Source organism: Oreochromis aureus, linkage group 9, assembly GCF_013358895.1.
Source record: "Oreochromis aureus strain Israel breed Guangdong linkage group 9, ZZ_aureus, whole genome shotgun sequence".
NCBI classification, from domain to species: Eukaryota; Metazoa; Chordata; class Actinopteri; order Cichliformes; family Cichlidae; genus Oreochromis; species Oreochromis aureus.
Window position 1 is genome coordinate 40630713 of NC_052950.1, and position 19037 is coordinate 40649749.

The 19037-nt window shown below is 42.8% G+C and overlaps 2 protein-coding genes across 5 annotated transcripts in view; one reads left to right on the forward strand and one right to left on the reverse strand.

The window, feature by feature from the left end:
• Positions 1 to 219: 219 nt before the first annotated feature.
• Positions 220 to 11738, reverse strand: gcm2 (glial cells missing transcription factor 2). 2 transcript variants are annotated; one of them, XM_031752984.2, is made up of 9 exons: positions 11663 to 11738; positions 10311 to 10454; positions 6895 to 6958; positions 4086 to 4274; positions 3884 to 3996; positions 2794 to 2919; positions 2450 to 2706; positions 2096 to 2336; positions 220 to 1869 (listed from the first exon to the last, which is right to left on the reverse strand). In XM_031752984.2, the coding sequence occupies exons 2-9, from the start codon at positions 10401 to 10403 to the stop codon at positions 1555 to 1557; spliced, it is 1398 nt and encodes a 465-aa protein (XP_031608844.1). In that variant the 5' UTR covers positions 10404 to 10454; positions 11663 to 11738; the 3' UTR covers positions 220 to 1554. The 2 variants fall into 2 exon arrangements, with proteins under 2 accessions (XP_031608844.1, XP_031608845.1); XM_031752985.2 differs by lacking the exons at positions 6895 to 6958; positions 11663 to 11738 and having other exon boundaries at positions 10311 to 10337.
• Positions 11106 to 19037, forward strand: part of sycp2l (synaptonemal complex protein 2-like) — a 32832-nt gene continuing 24900 nt past the window's right edge. For 2 of the 3 annotated variants that reach the window (XM_031752975.2, XM_039617589.1), the window contains exons 1-4: positions 11107 to 11251; positions 11684 to 11803; positions 12632 to 12745; positions 12827 to 12931. In XM_031752975.2, the coding sequence (XP_031608835.1) occupies positions 11249 to 11251; positions 11684 to 11803; positions 12632 to 12745; positions 12827 to 12931 (342 nt within the window). In that variant the 5' untranslated portion in view covers positions 11107 to 11248. Of the gene's footprint in view, positions 11252 to 11683; positions 11804 to 12631; positions 12746 to 12826; positions 12932 to 19037 lie in introns of all 3 variants that reach the window. The other variant, XM_039617590.1, reaches the window with a different exon arrangement.

A 19037-nucleotide genomic window follows, 5' to 3' on the forward strand; every position in this document is an offset into this window, starting at 1 on the left:
ATCTATTTTTTTATATCGATAGATACTTTATTGATTCACAAGGGAAATCTATTAAAGGGTCTGATGATGTGTACTTATAGTCGATATTGTGTGTTGCTGATTGAGAGCCTGCTCATTTATCCCCTGTCACATTTTAAAGGGCCATTCCGCTAGTTTGTTTCATACTGTTAAAGACACGAGTGTGGATTTGACTTCAGAATGAATCAAGAAACAACAGAGTGTGAAGATCAGCTGCTTTAATGTGTCACTTCAACAGGTTCAGATCTCCTCAGTCAAATGTTGTTTGTTCTTCCAGGTTCAGGAAAAGGCAGTGGCTTTAACAGATTGAATAAATACTCCAGAGGCATCCAGGTCATTATGATTTCTGATTGCAGAGTGTTTAAAAGTCTCTCACGTGGAAAACTTCAAATGAAAGTCTTTTCAGACTTTTTAGTTCTACTTTATTTATATATATTTGGATCCAGCTCTGCTTTCAGCCACATCTCACGGTCTTCCTCGGCACACAGAGACACTTATAGTTCCGTTTTGATCTCTGACGTTGCCCCTTTGATGCAGCCCTCTGTTTTCAGATGCTCACAGAAATTTGTTCCAGTGAAACAAATACAATGTCCTTAAAAATATAAAACATGATTAAATGAGCTTTGAAATAAAGGAAATCCAGTCCAATAAACAGCGCGACGTGTGAGGTGATTATTCAGTAATGAATCTCAGTCTGCTGATGGAGCCAAATGTTCTCATTCTGACGTGATGATGACTTCCTGTGCTCACTGCCAACTCCTCAGTTTAATTCTGTGACTTTATATCTTACATAGATGGGATGGGATCTACATAGGTTATACAATCTATGACTATCTCTGTGACATCAATATGATGTCATATGATATTTAATGATATATAATTAAAGATATAGAGTGTAAAAAATCAGCAATAAACGGAGTGAGCTTTGGACTCGCACTCTGTTATTAGAAAATTTGGCCAAAGTTGATATGAAGACTATCCATCGAAATACAAATGTGTGTTTTGTGGTGAAAACATAAAACGTTCTGCTTAAATATGCTGTACAGTTTGTTTTGCCTTGACTAGATTCTGGAGATTACCAAGTAATCAACATGTCAGCCTGTTTCAGGAAATATCAGAAAGTTAAAGGTAATAAATAATATACACAGTATTTTAATGATTTATGTTGTTTTTCTTTTGTGAGAAGCACCTAGAGGGTGAGCTCCAGGAACACCAGCCCAGTAACAGCATGCTGGTTGCAAATATTCCCATTTGTCTGAGTGCTGTATTCAGAGTCCTTCCCCTGAACGTCTCCAGAGGTGATTCTCTGACGTCTGACGTGAAAAAGATCTTCGTTTGATAAGTGAATTTTTCCAGAAAGTCTCTCAGGGACCAAAACCTGGATTCAGACTGATCCTCTTGGCACCTGAATAGTCCAGTGATACTAGCAGCCATGGGAAGTTTGCCCCTAGTCAGTGGGTTGTTGCCATCTCTGTTGGCAGAAGCAGTACTTGCAGTAGTAGCGGCAGTGGTAACAGTGATGGATGTATTCCTCCCTCAGTAGTCATCGTAGCGGTACGTATTGGGGTACGAGTAGCGGTAGTCGTAGCCGTCAGCCCGTTCGGTTTTGGTCTGCAGAGGCTCAGGCTGGAAGGATAGAGACTTGATGACTCCGCCAGACTCCTCTGTCACCTTCACCTCGGTGGAGTACGAGGATGAGGAGGGATCGTCTAGTAAGGAGGAGCAGCCAGGAAGGCCAGCAGGTTTGGAGGGAGCGCAGGCCTGGTAAGAGGGCAGGCCGACAGAGGGTTTGGGACATGACTGGTAAGGAGGGAGAGCAGCAGGAGGCTTCGGACATGGTTGATAGGAGACCTGAGGAGGAGCACAGGAGGTGACAATGTGACAACCACATTATTTACAGGTGAAACAGACATTCAGTCTTCTATGTCAGCCAATTGTTTTCAGTTTACAGTGAAATACACAAGGTCAACCATGTGCCGGTCCAACTACAAAACACCTATCTCATACCTGACTCTCACGCATGTCTCCTGCAGGTTCTACAAGTTGAGACAAACCTCAGGTTTAGAGGGCTACTCACCTTGGTTGTCGTTGTAATGATGGTCTGCAGTGCTGCTGGCGAACCTGGGGTGTTGCTGGCATAACGGCAAGGGTACTCGGTGCTGTAGTAATGGTGGTTGTCACTGTAGGGGGCAGAGTTCTTCAGCAGTTCTTTCCATCCAGAAGAGGTCTTTGTCTGGGGGTCAAAGGAGGTGGAGGATGAGGAGAGAGGAGCTGACGATGAAGACGAGGAGGATGAGGAACCCAGGACCGGGGCCACTCTGCACAGAAACCAGAATCTGGTTTAAACCTGTGAAACTTTACATGTCATTTATGGTGCATTTTATTATTTTTACACTACCGGAAACTGTTTTGAGGAATATCTGAGGCTAACCTAGGGTCGCAAAGGTCAGAGGTCACAGGATATGAAGGTGAGGTCAGGTATCCTTGGAAGTCATATCCGGGCCTGCTCATATAAAGCCTGGGATTGGCTGGTTTCTGAAGTGTTGGTGCGCTCTCTCCCAGTGCATTGTGGGGGTTGTAGTAGGGTTCTGGGCTTTGAAATGCTGGGTAGTGCTGAGGGAAGTTCGGTTCAATGAAGGAAATCCTATCCGTTGGTTCAACGCAGGAGAGGAGCGCAGGGCCAAGAGCCTAAAGGGAAAATTACAGGGAAACCATAAGTAAACGGCAGAGATGTGAACAAACAGCTGTTATTGTTTGTGGTTTATTGGTAGCAACCTGTGTTTCAATGAGTCGTCTCTTTGGTGTGAATGGAGGTGAGTTGACTCGTCTCTTTACTGAACTCCTTCTGGCTTCAGTCTCTGATTTGGACTCTGGTCTGGGATGATCATGAACGCCTTTTGCCTGGCGGACAATAACAGTAACAACAAATTCACAAAAATGTCATTTAAATAAATAGATACATAAATAAAAACACGGAATTTGATTTTTACCCTAATTTTGACAGCTGTGGTTTAAACCTGTTTAAAACTGTACTGAATGAAATGTGATGAAAATCATTGTTTCATCATAAACAGAACAAAAACAACACATCAAAAATTAAATCTTTTTTTAAAGATGCAGCAATACATTTCAATAAAGTTGCAACAAAAGAAAACAAAAGTTGCGCAATAAACACCTGATGGACCAGCAACTATAGATAATTCAACAGTTTAAACAGAACATTGTTAGCGTTAGCGTGGTCCTAGCCCTAATCCAAAGATTGTTTTTTATCATTCTCAGTCATCCAGGTAAGGAAATCCGAGAAAACATTAAACATTTCTCTCACTGAAAATGCAAAATGCAGATAAACACAATCAACGTTGTGATTCTATCATCAGTGTTTCATCATTTGAGAAAAGATTTTGGAGAATCTGGAAAAAGAATCTGGAAAAAGAATCTGGAAAGAGAATCTGCCCTGGGGCAGCTGTGGCTACCCCAGGGCAGCTGTGGCTACAACTGTAGCTTGCCTCCACCAGTGTGTGAATGTGTGTGTGAATGGGTGGATGACTGGGTATGTAAAGTGCTTTGGGGTCCTTAGGCGGGGCTAGTAAAAGCGCTATACAAATACAGGCCATTTACCATTTACCATTTACTTGTAGACACGAAAAGGCTGCGGTGTTCAGAGGGTTGAAGAAGAGCCAATGAAGCCCTTTGATAACTGCTTTATTCAAATATGTTGCAGTTACTTTTAAACCAAACACAAAATGAGCAAATATTTCTTATTAGGTATCATTAAAATATTTATTTATGTTTAAATATTTTAAATACTAATTTTTTTCACTGACACATTGTCACAGCTAGAAAACCAGTTGTGCTGATAATCAACCTGGAAGAAGATAGCCTTTCCATCGACTCTCCAGAAGTTGGTGACAGGGTAACCACTGTGACCACGGCATGGGAGCAGCTCCAGAGCAGCATTACAGTTCGGACAAAGCTTCTCTGAAACACACAAGAAAAATAAACTGGTCAGGTGAATGTGAACACAGGTGAGGAAGTCCTGAGAAGGCTTTGGTCCAGGTTCTTCTTACTCTGCTGTTTCTGCCGGGCTTTATCACAGATGGCAGGTCGAAGCTGAAGTCTGGATCCGTCAGGCAGCGTGCAGCCTCGAGAACAAACCACCACACCTAAACACGATTTCTTCAAGATCTGACAGTTGTGGTTGTTGGTGTTTCTCATTGCCCAGCCAGACAGATGTCTCTGAGCATTCTTATCTTCAGCTGCAAAACAAAATCCACCAAACAGTGACTTTTAGACCACTGAGCAATTATATTTCACTATTTAATCATTTCATGGTTCTTATGGTTTATATTTTAAAATGTACAGTGGCTTGCAAAAAAATTCGGCCCCCTTGAACTTTTCCACATTTTGTCACATTACAGCCACAAACATGAATCAATTTTGGAATTCCACGTGAAAGACCAATACAAAGTGGTGTACACTTGAGAAATGGAATGAAAATCAAACATGATTCCAAACATTTTTTACAAATAAATAACTGCAAAGTGGGGTGTGCGTAATTATTCAGCCCCCTTTGGTCTGAGTGCAGTCAGTTGCACATAGACATTGCCTGGTGAGTGCTAATGACTAAATAGAGTGCACATGTGTGTAATCTAATGTCAGTACAAATACAGCTGCTCTGTGACGGCCTCAGAGGTTGTCTAAGAGAATATTGGGAGCAACAACACCATGAAGTCCAAAGAACACACCAGACAGGTCAGGGATAAAGTTATTGAGAAATTTAAAGCAGGCTTAGGCTACAAAAAGATTTCCCAAGCCTTGAACATCCCATGGAGCACTGTTCAAGCCATCATTCAGAAATGGAAGGAGTATGGCACAACTGTAAACCTACCAAGAAAAGGCCGTCCCCCTAAACTCACAGGCCGAACAAGGAGAGCGCTGATCAGAAATGCAGCCAAGAGGCCCATAGTGACTCTGGACGAGCTGCAGAGATCTGGGTGGCTGTGGCTACAACGTAGCTTGCCATCACCAGTGTGTGAATGACTGGATATGTAAAGCGCTTTGGGGTCCTTAGGGACTAGAAAAACGCTATGTAAATACAGGTCATTTACCATTTACGTCTCCGAAAACGTCGGAGCACTTTTGCAAATATGTGATGTCTTGATAAACCGAGCAGATATTTGAAGTTTACACAGCTACATCCTCGCCTGAAAATATGTTAAAAGTTTATTTTGTGACCCAGAAGAGTAATAAGAGTAATATTAAAACTAAGTAGCGGCCGCCATTGTTGAAAACTGGAATTGGCTGGGCTGCGTTATGAATTCTGGGATATGGTGGGCCACGAAGGATACACCCGACCAATCCTTCAAATTCAGGGAAAAGGAGGACGCATTTGTCGGCTGCATTTGGAGGAGTCTACGAATTGGGACAGCCTTCGTCGTGTCGCTGTGACGTAATCGGCCTACAAATGGGTCCTCAGGAAGATGCAGCCCATGAATTTGGATACAACCATTGTATTCATTTTCACTGCAATGCAGATGACACCAAACTATCTATCCATGAAGCCAGGTAACACACACCAATTAGTTAAACTGCAGGAATGTCTTAAAGACATAAAGACCTGGATGGCCGCTAACTTTCTGCTTCTTAATTCGGATAAAACTGAGGTTATTGTACTCGGCCCTGAAAATCTTAGAAATATGGTATCTAAGCAGATTCTTACTCTGGATGGCATTACCTTGGCCTCCAGTAACACTGTGAGGAACCTTGGAGTCATTTTTGACCAGGACATGTCCTTCAACGCACATATTAAACAAATATGTAGGACTACTTTCTTCCATTTGTGCAGCATCTCTAAAATTAGAAATATCCTGTCACAGAGTGATGCTGAAAAACTAGTTACTGCATGTATTACTTCCAGGCTGGACTACTGTAATTCTTTATTATCAGGAAGTCCTAAAAACTCCCTGAAAAGCCTTCAGTTAATCCAAAATGCTGCAGCAAGAGTCCTGACAGGGACTCGAATGAGAGAGAGCCTTCATTGGCTCCCTGTTAAATCCTCATATTTTTAACATGCTGTTAAAAGGGAGTTTTTCCTTCCCGCTGTCGCCAAAGTGCATGCTCACTGACGGTCATCTGAATTTTGGGGTTTTCTCTGTATTACTGTAGGGCAGGGGTGTCCAACTCCAGGCCTCAGGGGCCGGTGTCCTGCAGGTTTTAGAGCTCACCCTGGGCCAACACACCTGAATCAAATTATTAGTTCATTACCAGGCCTCTGGAGAACTTCAAGACATGTGGAGGAGGTCATTTAACCATTTAAATCAGCTGTGTTGGATCAAGGGCACATCTAAAACCTGCAGGATACCTGCCCTCGAGGCCTGGAGTTGAACACTCCTGATGTAGAGTCTCTGCTCTACAACATAAAACTCATGGATTTTGCACTATATTAATAAAAATTAACTAAACTGAACTTAAATGCTTTTTATTTACTCATTGCCACGGTGAGTCGTGGCTTTCTTTCACTGGTCACACATGCACTTAACTCAGCTGACTGAACAAACTCCTATTATTATGTTTTGAGTAATTACCCAAACACTGCAGCATCTGGCGCTTTACCATCGTCTTTTTATGTTTTTTTTATGTTTATGACATTTAAAAAAAAATTCAAATTAATAACACATACGAACATACATATTTTGATATGTAATCATGCTCTCTAAAAGCAAATGACTGAAAAGATCAAATAAAGTTTAAAAATCATTAAAGCTGAGTGGGAATCAACCTATAGGCTCATAAATCTTCACATCACGTCTTTTATGTTTGGACAGAATTATAAAAATAAATTTTAAAAAACCTGAGCAACTCGAAAAAGTTTCTCACCGCTATAAATGTACCGAACGTAACCGTCTGTCCACTCCTGGAACGGGTCAAACTGCTTCGTGTCCTGCAGACAGACAAACACACACACACACACACACACACACACACACGGGTAAGAGTTTGAAGCTCTGATTCAATGCGCGTTATGTATTTATTGCTGCTGACTATATCGATATAATAATGAAAATAAAGATGAAATAATGAGTCAAAGGTCGCCGTTACATAGGAATAGATTACTACACCGATCGATCAGCTAATGACGGTGTGACGCAGAGATCGACGCCCTCACACTGAAACAGACCTGGAAGTTGTGTGAAATGTACGGTGGCCCTGAGAAAACATACGTGCTTACTGTTGTTGGTAAATCTTTGTCTGATTCCGACAAATATAAATAGATATGTGAGCGTTATCAGTAAAGCATGAAAAGTTTATCTTTAAAAAAGAAAAACGCCATACTCAATCATTCAGAGTCACTTTGTGTCGACAGTCAGGAAACGCAAAAACACTGAAAACGACCTTAAATGCATAAAAACATTCAGTTACATCATTTCACTCAGTCAAAGAAGGAACCGCACATTTTAAAGTAGTTTTATTTCCACGTTACACTGGAGACACGTCTCGGCTCGTCGCCGTGGTGGGAACACGTGCCCTCGATGCTGAAACACGCGGCTTACAGAGGAGACCTCACATCACGGGACAGAAGCCAGCTCCAGTCTGACCAGCACAAACCTGCTGCTTATTATTGTCCTCACTGGGAGGGTTTCTTCAACAAAGTTTTCCCTCGGCTTCAGGGAGCAGCGATTTCACACCACGACCCGTTCAACGGAGCTGCACTAGTGTTTAGTTTGAAACAGCGGCCGGTTTATATCTCCAGAGTCCAGTCTTAGGACGTCCAGTCAGAGACATGAGAGGATTATACCAAACCCAGGAGACCAGAGACGAGAGCCCGGTACATGAACCAGCCCACGGCGCTTTAAGCGGAGGAGCCCAGATTAAAAACGGCTGATTTTCACACAGCTCTCCAAAAAGCTATTCTTTTAATCACTTTGAGTTAAATGCAGATGATGAGTGTAAAATCAACGGTTTATTTATTGAAATAATTAACGATTATTTATGTCTATTTATGTCTCACACAAAGCACCGCAGCAATTTCCTAATGTTGCAAATCTGCCCAACGTTTGGCAATAAACCCTTCTAGATTCTGATTCGTACAAACAAAAACATTTCATTTGACCCGATTCGTGAAATGTAATCTTATTACTTATAATTATTTGGGCGTAAATATTTCTGGAGCAAGTTTTGAATTTCTGGTCAGGCAGCAAATTAACAAACAACCAAACCCCGTTTCCGCGTGACCCGAAACCATTCAGGAGCCAGTCCAGGATCATGAGATGGAGCGTGGACAGCCGGCTGGGAGTCAGACTATGAAGCCAGACAAAGTCTAGTCCAGGCCGGGGCCCTGAACCACACTTTTTTATCCTGCATCAGCTCCATCATTTAAATTTAGTCTGAAAAATCAGCTCTGAATGTAAAAGCTGTGTAATGACAGAGCAGGGTCCCGGATCGATCACAGATATCGATCAGTGTGGGAGCTGTGTGCTATGTTTTGGTTTCGCTGGAAACAAAAATATACAAACCAGTTTTTTCTGTTTGAGCAACAACAGAGCGGAGAGCCGAGTCAGCACGGGTCACACGAACCTTCACGTAACCTTCAAACAACCTCCAGAAAACCAGAAAAACAGAGAGTCAAAGAGCGGAGAGCCGAGTCAGCGCGGGTCACACGGCGGCTTCACGTAACCTTCAAATAACCTCCACAAAACCTCTGACTATGCACCAGTCTGTAGGAATGTGGGAAACTGTCACGCGTGACACATTCTCCTCATTCAAACCACTGAACTGAAGTAATAATACAAATATTATTTATTATTAATAATAACTATTGATGATTATTACAAAATGAATGAAAATGTGTTTGTGAAGGCTCGTCTGTGTGGATCTGCGCATATCATGAAAAAAATAAAAATAAAAACGTGTCTATAAAATCACCTGCGGGAGAAAAACTGATTTTATTCAACGGAAAATTTTCACATTCATTACATTAAAATAAACTGAAATATAATCTGTTCTGCTTGTTCTTAAATGTGGGGTTTTTCAGTCCGCTCACACACACACACACACACACACACACTACAAATGTGTTTATTTTTATTAAATCCTCTGAACAGTTTGTTTAAATAAAGTTTTATTGAATAAGATATAAGATACTGGAGAACGTGTTTAATGATGTGAAAGTGACCGATTATCGATAACTGATCAATAATCCAATCAAACTTTCAAAGACTCGACCTGTGAATGTAAATAAAAACAAAGCGATGGTTTGGTTATTGATCAAACATGTTCATATGTTCCATACAAGGGAGAAAAATCCAGAAACTACAAACAAACATTTTGTCAATGCAGAACAGCTGATTTCAATATTATGTTTTTATTTTGTAACCTTTTAAACTTCGACCTCTGCCCTCCTCTAAGTCCTCATACATGACTGAGTGTTTGTAATGTCAGTTACTGCATTTTATATTCATTACAGATTATTAGTTAATTATTGATAATTAAGTGCATCAGGAATGAACGTGATTTCGCGCTGGGATGTGTCGAAGCTTCCATCCATGTAAATCACACACTGGACCGTTTTCTTTAGACCATCTCACAAAATCATAATGAATAAAATAAGAAACATTTGTTTAGTTGCTCACTTTGATTTCTGTAGGCTTATAAATTCAATTAATGTTATAATATAATAAACAGTGTGTACGCTCTTAATAATGAACGAATTCCTTTTTATTGTGACACATATATGTGTGTGTAAATATTCTGCACGAACAAGTTGTTTTTCAGGTATTTGTATAGTTTTTAAAAGCTTGTTTTTAAACGTGGATATTTGGGTTTGTCACTTTGTGCTCGCTCACACTCTCAGACCTGCTGTTCTTTCACATTTTTATTTTATTTCTTTTTTTCCGTTTTATTTTCTCGAAAGAAAAAAATCAAACTAAATTCAAACACTTTTTTTCATTTAATTTGAGCTCCAGATCTGGCCGATAATTCTCCAGATGTGGCCTGTAATTCTAAAACAAACTCTGATCATTTCTATGCAAATTAAAAAATCTGACTGTTGATTGACTTCTAACTTTTGATTTTCGTGTTTTTTTTTTCAGTTTGTTTCTTCTTGTCTCATTTGTGCTCGGAGCAGACAGATCAAACTGTGATCACTGATGTACAAACGTCTCCGGCCCTGACTCCCTGCTCCTCCAGACTCCGTTCATTTTCTGTCTAATTAAAGTTTCCTTCTTATTTCCTCTCAATCTTTTTTTATCGATTACATTTAAAATCAATAAAGGATGACTGGGATCACGTGGTACCTGGGGCAGCTTGGGGTCATTGATGTCCCACGTTAACTTCATCCCGACGGAACACACGCAGTCCGCCTCCTCGCGCTCCTCGGCACGGGACATCCTCCTGCCGCTGGCGGGCCTGACCCTGTCCTCTTCGGCTCTCCAGCGGTTCTTTCGAAATCAAAGAATTAGAATCTGAGCCAAATTAAAAGCTTTCAAACCTCTTTTCAACCCGGAAGTCCGCAGGTGAAATAAAACATTCAAAATGATCCGCGCGACTCCGGACAGCGCGTGCAGCTCTGCAGAGGACTCAGGTAAAAGTGAGAGGACAGGTGAGACAGTCACGAGCCTGCGGAGGGCGGAGGGAGGAGGGAGGGGGGAAGGGGAGGGAGGGTTTGTATACAGGTGAGAGAGAGGAAGAAAAACTAAAAATACAAGCGAGACAAAAACGAGTTTGCAGCCTCGTGACGATCACCGATAATCAATCAATGCTCTGAACAACAGCCACAATAATAACAACAGCTGTTTCTTATTCTCATTAATTCTTTTTCTTTTAAATAAATACGCTGATTTTGAAAAATCTGTTCGTGTGTGTGTGTTGTGTAAACACGTCAGTGTTTCTCCCAAAACAAACAAATTCATTAGTCATCTATTAGAGGACACACCTGGCGACCTGCTCACCTGTGCGTCCGCCTCCGCGCGCGCGCGTGTGTGTGTGTGTGAGAGAGAGAGAAAGAGAGACTTTTGGTGTTTCTCTTTAAGACACAGTTTTTTTTTTATTAAAGTTGATTTTTAAGATTTTTCTGAATTTTATTTACATTTTTTTGGGTGAGAATATCAAAGTTCAGGAAAAAACAGCTGATATTCCTCCGCGTGTCGGAACTACTTTCTCTGTGATGAGTTAATGACCTCCAGCTGTGCGCGCTGCCGACACTTCGGAAGCTGAGGGAGGAAGAGGAGACGCCATGGTAAACTCACAGTTTGATCACTGATCAATAAGTCACGGATCGATTGGAAGTATATTTATAAACTTTGGTTTGTTGTTTCCCTGCTCGATGTATGAAACTCTGAAAACTGCAGTGCGTCATAGATCAGGGTGATGACACCACACACACTAGGAATCAATAACGCTTCTATATCGATACAAAATCGTTTTTAACTTTAAAAACGTGTTTAACGGCAGCTTGTGCGGGTGTTTCTGTTATTTTGTCCACCCCTGTGCCAAACAGTCCTGCCTGTACTGCCCTCTGCTGTCCGTCACCGGAAGTGATCCTTTTCATTTAAACTGGGAGCAAACAAACACCTGATTTTTAAATCAGAGTAAATGTCAGTGGAGTCTGGTGTAGGGAGCACACTTTGTGTCTGATGGTTTTACACACCTGGGTCTCCCTGTCGCTCAGTTCGAGGTTCAGGTGGAGGACTGCATGTTCCGTGGAGACACGTCCCACCTGGCTTCTCTGCTCTACTATGAAGGACTGAGCAGCAGCACCCTCACCCGGCTGGACCAGCTGGTTACCAAGGTAACGGGGCAGCTGTTTGTTTTCTATGCATGACTATCAGACAGGAGTTCTCCATGTTCACCACAAATGTTCACTAAAGTTTATGCATTTAACAAAAACCTTCACCACCAGGGGACGGTGTCTGCCCACACAGTGTTGGTGTGCTGACCTGTGCCATTAGAAACCACCTGATGCAGTACCTGTCCTGAGGTCAGGAAGGTGCAACAAGATTAAACTTCCTGTTTGGCAATGTGGTGGTCAGCTTGGCCCGTTCAGGTGCACCTGCCTCTCACCTGGTGACAGGCTAGATCAAAGTGAACATGAAGCTGCTAGTAGAGTTCAGGCATCATCTTATCCTCCTGTTACAGTTTATTAAAAACGATGAAGATGTTTAAACGGTGAACAGAAAGGTAAATTATGTTATTTAACAAGTCGCATGACCACAGGATGTTTTCTGTGATTGGCTGAAAATCATTGGCCAGAACAAGGTCAGACTGAGTATGCTCTTCAGTCTGTGTGCTAAATGAAATGGCCATAAAGCAGCCATAAAGACCCCATGAGTTCCTCTGGAGGATAACATGTTCATGATCAAAGTTTCATGTCAAACAAAGTATTTCATGTGGAGGTGTTTGAGTCACACTCTGTACATGAAACGTCTGGCCTACCTGACGTTAAAAAGCCTCAGTGTGCCTCTGTGGTACTTTTTAGTTGGTTTGTGGTAGATTTGTGTTCTTTATGCTGCTGCTTGTGTAACGTCCGTTTCCACTGCAGAATCAATAAAGCATCAGACTGATGTGAGCATGACTGAGTCTTACCACACACCTGTTTGTTTGCTTGCTTGTTTGTTAGGAGCTGCGTGATTCTGGTTTCAGCAGAACTATGCTTGTATTGAAGTCTTTGGGGATTCTGGCAGAGAACAAAGAAGACCTGCAGACCCTCATCGGTCATGGACTGACTGCTAAAGTAATCTGTCTAAATTCGTCAGAATAAATCGGGTCATATGTCACGCGTCACAATACCTACATGTTGTTGTTTGCCTTTTAGGCATTGATGTGGTTTGAAGCGGTCTGTGAACGGCTGACTTCTGACTTCCAGAGAATCTCCACCCCCCTGCTGAATCTCACTGAGGAGTTCTTTGACTTCTTCCTGGTAAGAACATTTCTCTACCCAGAGGGCTATAACTGTGGAACCACATCAATGTGTTAGCTAGCTGTGTCGATAAGGTCAATATTGTTTTACCTGCTGAATCGCCATGCTAATAGATGCTAAACATCTCACCTGGGACTTATTCTACAAAGTGAGTTTAACATACACAGGGTTTTTTTTATCTGGATCCACTTACCCTGACATCAGCAGTCACCATAAACTGTTAGGCTGGTTATCAACTCGCTGAGTTCACACCCTGCGTGCTGACATTAAAGGTGGTGTTGGCAGCATCTTATCAATCTGAAAGGAACAGCTTGTATGACTTGGAGCTCATTTTCTTGCACAGAAAGTTATTTCTATCCACTGGTGATTAAAAATCTATAAATAACATGAATAAAATGCAACGGTGTTGTAAAAAGGAGCAGAATGTTGCAGAAAGGTCTCGATGCATGCTCAATCATCCAGGTAAGGAAATCCCAAAAGGCTGGTTCTGTCTGGATGTAGCAGGGTTGTTTTTGTGGGAGTTTCTTGATCATTAATATGCAGTTATCATGACCATTGATCAACAACCATTGATCAGTGACCATGAGTACAATTCACAGAGAGTTGGGGAATGGCTGTGATTACAGCATTGTAAGATGGTAAAAGAAGAAACTGACCTCACAGCCCATTGTTCATGCAGCGCTGCTAGTTTCAGTTTCAGATTGTGTCTAAGGTTGGGGGAACCTGCAGTCAGCTGACACTGAAGAAGTCACCTGATGATGATGAAATGTTTGTCCCACTGAAAATGTCCAGATGAACAGAATCAACCTTCTGGGGTTACAGAAATTGGTTCATCTGGTGATTGGGTGGTAAAATGCAGTGATGGATTTCATGTCAGAGTGCGCTCAGTACTGCTGAATATTTCAAAGGTTATACGTTACAGCTAGAGATGGCACGATACCACTTTTTTATGTCCGATACCGATACCGATATCATAAATTTGGATATCTGCCGATACCGATATGAATCCGATATAGTGTGTTTTTTAATCAATAAAACTGTTTTTTTTTTAATATCTTGCTGCATTTTGTATAAGTTCATACTCAAGTTTAAATAAACAACAACACTAAAGCTATTCTGTTATACCTGTGTGTTAAAAAAAAAAAAAAAAAAAAAAAAATTACACTGCACCCAAAATATTTCATAGTTCAGCAACACTGATCAATCTAATAAACCTTACCTAACTTAAAACCTAACTTAAACCTACTCCATCCTCCCTATTCTGGTATTTTAAAGAGTACTTAGCAGAAATATTAAGCAACCTAACTAATAGGGTTGCAAACTCCCAAAAAAAAAAAAAAAAAAAAAGGAACCACCCCCACCCTCCACCTCATGATGCTTAATCGATGTAATCAACTTTAATTTGATGCAGGGTGAAAAAAAATGCCCAGAAACAAATTATTTTTCAAGAATAATTAAATAGATTCAACATCTTTCTTCAACAGAAGAGGAAAAGTACTATAGCTTACTAGGGTATATAGACTTAAGAGTTACTATATATAGTAATGGACTTCTATACATTTTACATCAGATTAAAACTTTGGGTGTAAGATTCAGATAATTATTTATTAAAAGCTACGCATTTTAAATGAGAATAAGAAAGAAAAGTATGTCTTTGTACCCCCTTTTCCCTGTTCATGCCCTATCGGCCCCCCTGGCTAAACTTTGCTAGATCCGCCCCTGCACAGTTACCAGCCGTCAGCTACGTAGAAAAGGATCCTGGTGCAGAAAGTAATATTAAATAAATTCTAACAACAGCTTATCAAGCTTAAACGTGCTGCTGTTGTTCAGCCGCTGGTTTCCTCTTTCTGGTGCAAAGTGGGCCAAAAACAAAGAAGAGAGACGGACTCGTGACAGAAAAGCCGATCAGCTGATCATTAATCAGTTTCACGATTGAAGTAGCAGCAGGAAGGTGAGGGAGCGAGAGAGAGGCAGTCGCTCCATGTATCGGTTGTTAAGCTTAACGTGGGAATGCTTTACAAACATTCAGAGATGAACTTACACACTTGCTTTACTTCTCTCTGTGATAACTTCCTCGGAGATGAAATGCTGGTTTGGTAGCAGGCTACAAATACACACAGCCGCTCTAACACATGATGCACACTGCTCCGACGTGCTACGGTTATGAGCCGAGTTACGCCGTGTCGCAAGTTTTGTGAGGTGCTTTTTTGATATTTAATGGATCGGATTACATTTTTTATTTTTCGCCGATATCCGATCCAGTAATTTACGTCAGTATCGGACCGATACCGATACGTAATATCGGATCGGTCCATCTCTAGTTACAGCTGTAAAACCTTCAAATGGATCCATGTAAATTTAAAGCACTGTTCGATACTGCTGAATGAAGCCCAGCTGTAAAGTTCCAGCAGCTCAGACTGACTGTACGTGTGTTCATGTGCCAAGTGTCTGGACATGCACAACGCACACCAAGAACACCTGTTCAACCAATCACATTCATTCATCAGGCTGTGGAACAGGATGCTTTCATGTTTCCATGGTTCCAGTTTAAACTGTCATAGCTTTAATGTGTAACTGTTACTTTAGAAATAGAAAGCACCACTGGGCATGCTCAGACACACTTTTTTCCACTCTGTGCCCCAAATCTTCACTAATGAATACATCACACTTCATTTACTGTTTTGTACTGTTCAGCATGTGAGATCAAATCTAAAGTCCTGTTAAACACATACAGACTTGGACCTGGGGTCCGTTCTTCGTACCTCGCTTACTACATCCAAGATCAAATGACACATCCAAGATCAAATCATCGCGCCAACTTTGAGCTCGCTAATCCAGTTCTCCGAACACACCTGTTGTTGCCGATTAGTATAGCTGGATGAAGTAATCTGAGATCACTGGGTGGCTTAAAAGGGGCTACGCATCGATAGTAGAAACATTGATCGGCAACCCTTTGATTGGTCGGCAAAGATGTCGAAGGAGCGCGCTCAGTATTTTTCGGCAGCAGAGCAAGAACTCTTGATTGAGGGATTTCAGGAGTTTCAGAGTTTAATTAAAACGCAAGGGAACACTGCAAAGGCTGCAAAAGCAAGGAGAGAGGGCTGGCAGAAAGTTGCTGACAAATTAAACTCGTAAGTAATTTATTATATTATATTACATTATATCCTCTTTCACATTAGAGCCACAACAGGACCCACTAGAACATGGGAACAAGTAAAAGTGAAATATAAGAATATTCTACAGAATGGTAATATTTATCACTTATATTGCTTTTAGTCTCTTGAAAAGAGACCCTGAAATAATCTGTTTGTTTGTTTATAACAGCAACCAAGAAAAGGGCAGAGCAAATAAAGACAGGTGGTGGTCCTGCACCCCTCGTCACACCCCGGCTTTTTGTACTGTGACATTTATTGACATTGTGGGGGTTTTTTGTGTGTAGTTTTACATAACACTCCATCATTCATATATATATATATATATATTTTAGCTGGATAGCGTAGTGGTTAAACTACACGCCTTTGGAGCAGAAGATCGCAAGTTCGATTCCTGCCTGGGGCGTCTGTATCCAGTAAGGGTCCTAAGGCTAGACCCCCTATGCTAAGCGAGCCTACCGCAGACATGAGCGAGACAGATAAATATGAAGGCATGCCGGCTCGGACGTCGCCCGGCAAGAGACGAAAACAGGGCGTTGTTGGAATGCTACTACGCAAGTAACCCTGGCGGAAGGGGTTACATGAATAGGATGAGGGACCTATGGATTCTTCGATACCCAACATCCACAATGACGGCGAAACAACTAGTAGCTCAGTGTTCCAACATTCGAAAGAAGGGACTGCTATCACAGCTAGAGATTGACGAGGTACAACATAAATGCTACGGCAAGGAGGAGTCAGGGCGCCAGGTCAGGGGAGATATCATCACCCCACCCGAGATTGGGTACATAGCCCCAAGTGCGATAAGAGAAGGATCGTTGAGTGCCAGAGGAACTGACCTGAAGCATAGGATCATGGCCAAGCTTGAAACCTGGATCAACCAAGATTACGTGAAGTACCCTCAGAAGGTCTGCTAGATGATGTTAACGCAGCACTACGGATGATACCTACAACCACGATTACCGACACAGTGATCAGTGAGATGCTTGGCTACAAGTTGAACAGCCACAAGGGGCAATACCCTCCATGGAGAAGGAGGCTAGAGGGCAAGATAGAGGGTAGCACGGAGGGAGGTTAGCCAACTAACGGAGTTGCAGAAAGGTGCGACAAAGAAGGTGCATAAGAAATACAGCAAGCTGTCCATACCTGAGGCCTTGGAAACTGCCAAGCAAAGACTCACAGCCTTGGCCACCCGCTTGAGAGAAGGCACCTTTGCTGGTTCTTCACAGAACCAGAGAAGGCACCTTTGCTGGTTCTTCACAGAACCAGCAAAGGTGTACTCTCAGTGGCAAGGGAACAATAAGAGAACAGCACCACCAATAGAGGCTGGAGACGGAGCAATACTGGAAGAGCATATGGGAGAAGGACGCAACCCATAACGGCAATGCTCAGTGGCTAGTGGATCTGAGGGCAGACCATAGCGACCTCCCTGAACAGGGTCCAGTAACCATCACAGTGGCAGATATCCAAGAAAGGGTCTCCAGTATGAAGAGTTGGACAGCACCAGGGCCCGACATGGTTCACGCCTACTGGCTGAAGAAGCTGACTGCACTCCACGAGCGCCTGGCAGCACAAATGAACCAGCTGCTAGTTAACGAGAGACACCGGAATGGCTAACCGAAGGTCGGACGGTCCTGATCCCCAAGGACCCCAAGAAGGGACCGGTCCCATCCAACTACCGACCAATAACCTGCCTCAGTACTACATGGAAGCTCCTGTCAGGCATCATATCGGCTAAGATGAACAGGCACATGGGTCAATACATGAGCGGGCACAGAAAGGGATTGGCAAGAATACCAGAGGCGCAAAACACCAGCTACTGGTAGACAGAACGGTCAGCCGAGACTGCAAGACCAGACTGACCAACCTGTGCACTGCCTGGATTGATTACAAGAAGGCCTATGACTCAATGCCCCACAGCTGGATACTGGAATGCCTAGAATTGTACAAGATCAACAGGACCCTAAGAGCCTTCATCAGGAACTCAATGGGGATGTGGCGTACAACACTAGAGGCCAACCCAAGCCCATAGCACAAGTCACCATCAAGTGCGGGATCTACCAAGGAGATGCTCTGTCCCCACTGCTGTTCTGCATAGGCCTGAACCCCTCAGTGAGATCATTAACAAGACTGGCTACGGATACCGACTACGAAACGGAGCGGTTGTCAGCCACCTCCTGTACATGGATGACATCAAGTTGTATGCCAAGAGTGAACGAGACATCGATTCACTGATACACACTACCAGGCTATACAGCAATGACATTGGAATGTCGTTCGGACTGGAGAAGTGTAGTCGGATGGTAACAAAAGAGGGAAGGTAGTCAGAACTGAGGGGATTGAACTACCAGAAGGCAACATTGTAGACATAGAGGACAGTTACAAGTACCTGGGGATCCCGCAAGCGAATGGGAACCATGAAGAGGCGCTAGGAAAGCTGCAACCACCAAGTACCTGCAGAGGGTCAGGCAAGTCCTGAGGAGTCAGCTGAACGGTAAGAACAAGATCCGGGCCATCAACACCCACGCCCTGCCCGTGATCAGGTACCCTGCTGGGGTAATAGGCTGGCCAAAGGAGGAGATAGAAGCCACTGACATAAAGACAAGAAAGCTCCTTACCATGCATGGAGGGTTTCACCCCAAGTCCAGCACCCTGAGGCTGTATGCTAAGCGGAAGGAAGGGGCCGGGGACTGGTGAGTGTCAGCACCACAGTCCAGGATGAGACAAGAAACATCCACGAATACATCACGAAGATGGCCCCAACTGACAGCGTGCTCAGTGAATACCTCAGGCAGCAGAAACCCAAGAAAGAGGAGGAAGGCGAGGAACCATCATGGAAGGACAGGCCCCTGCACGGTATGTACCACCGGCAGATAGGAGGTGGCTGATATCCAGAAATCCTACCAGTGGCTGGGCAAAGCTGGACTGAAAGACAGCACAGAGGCACTAATCAT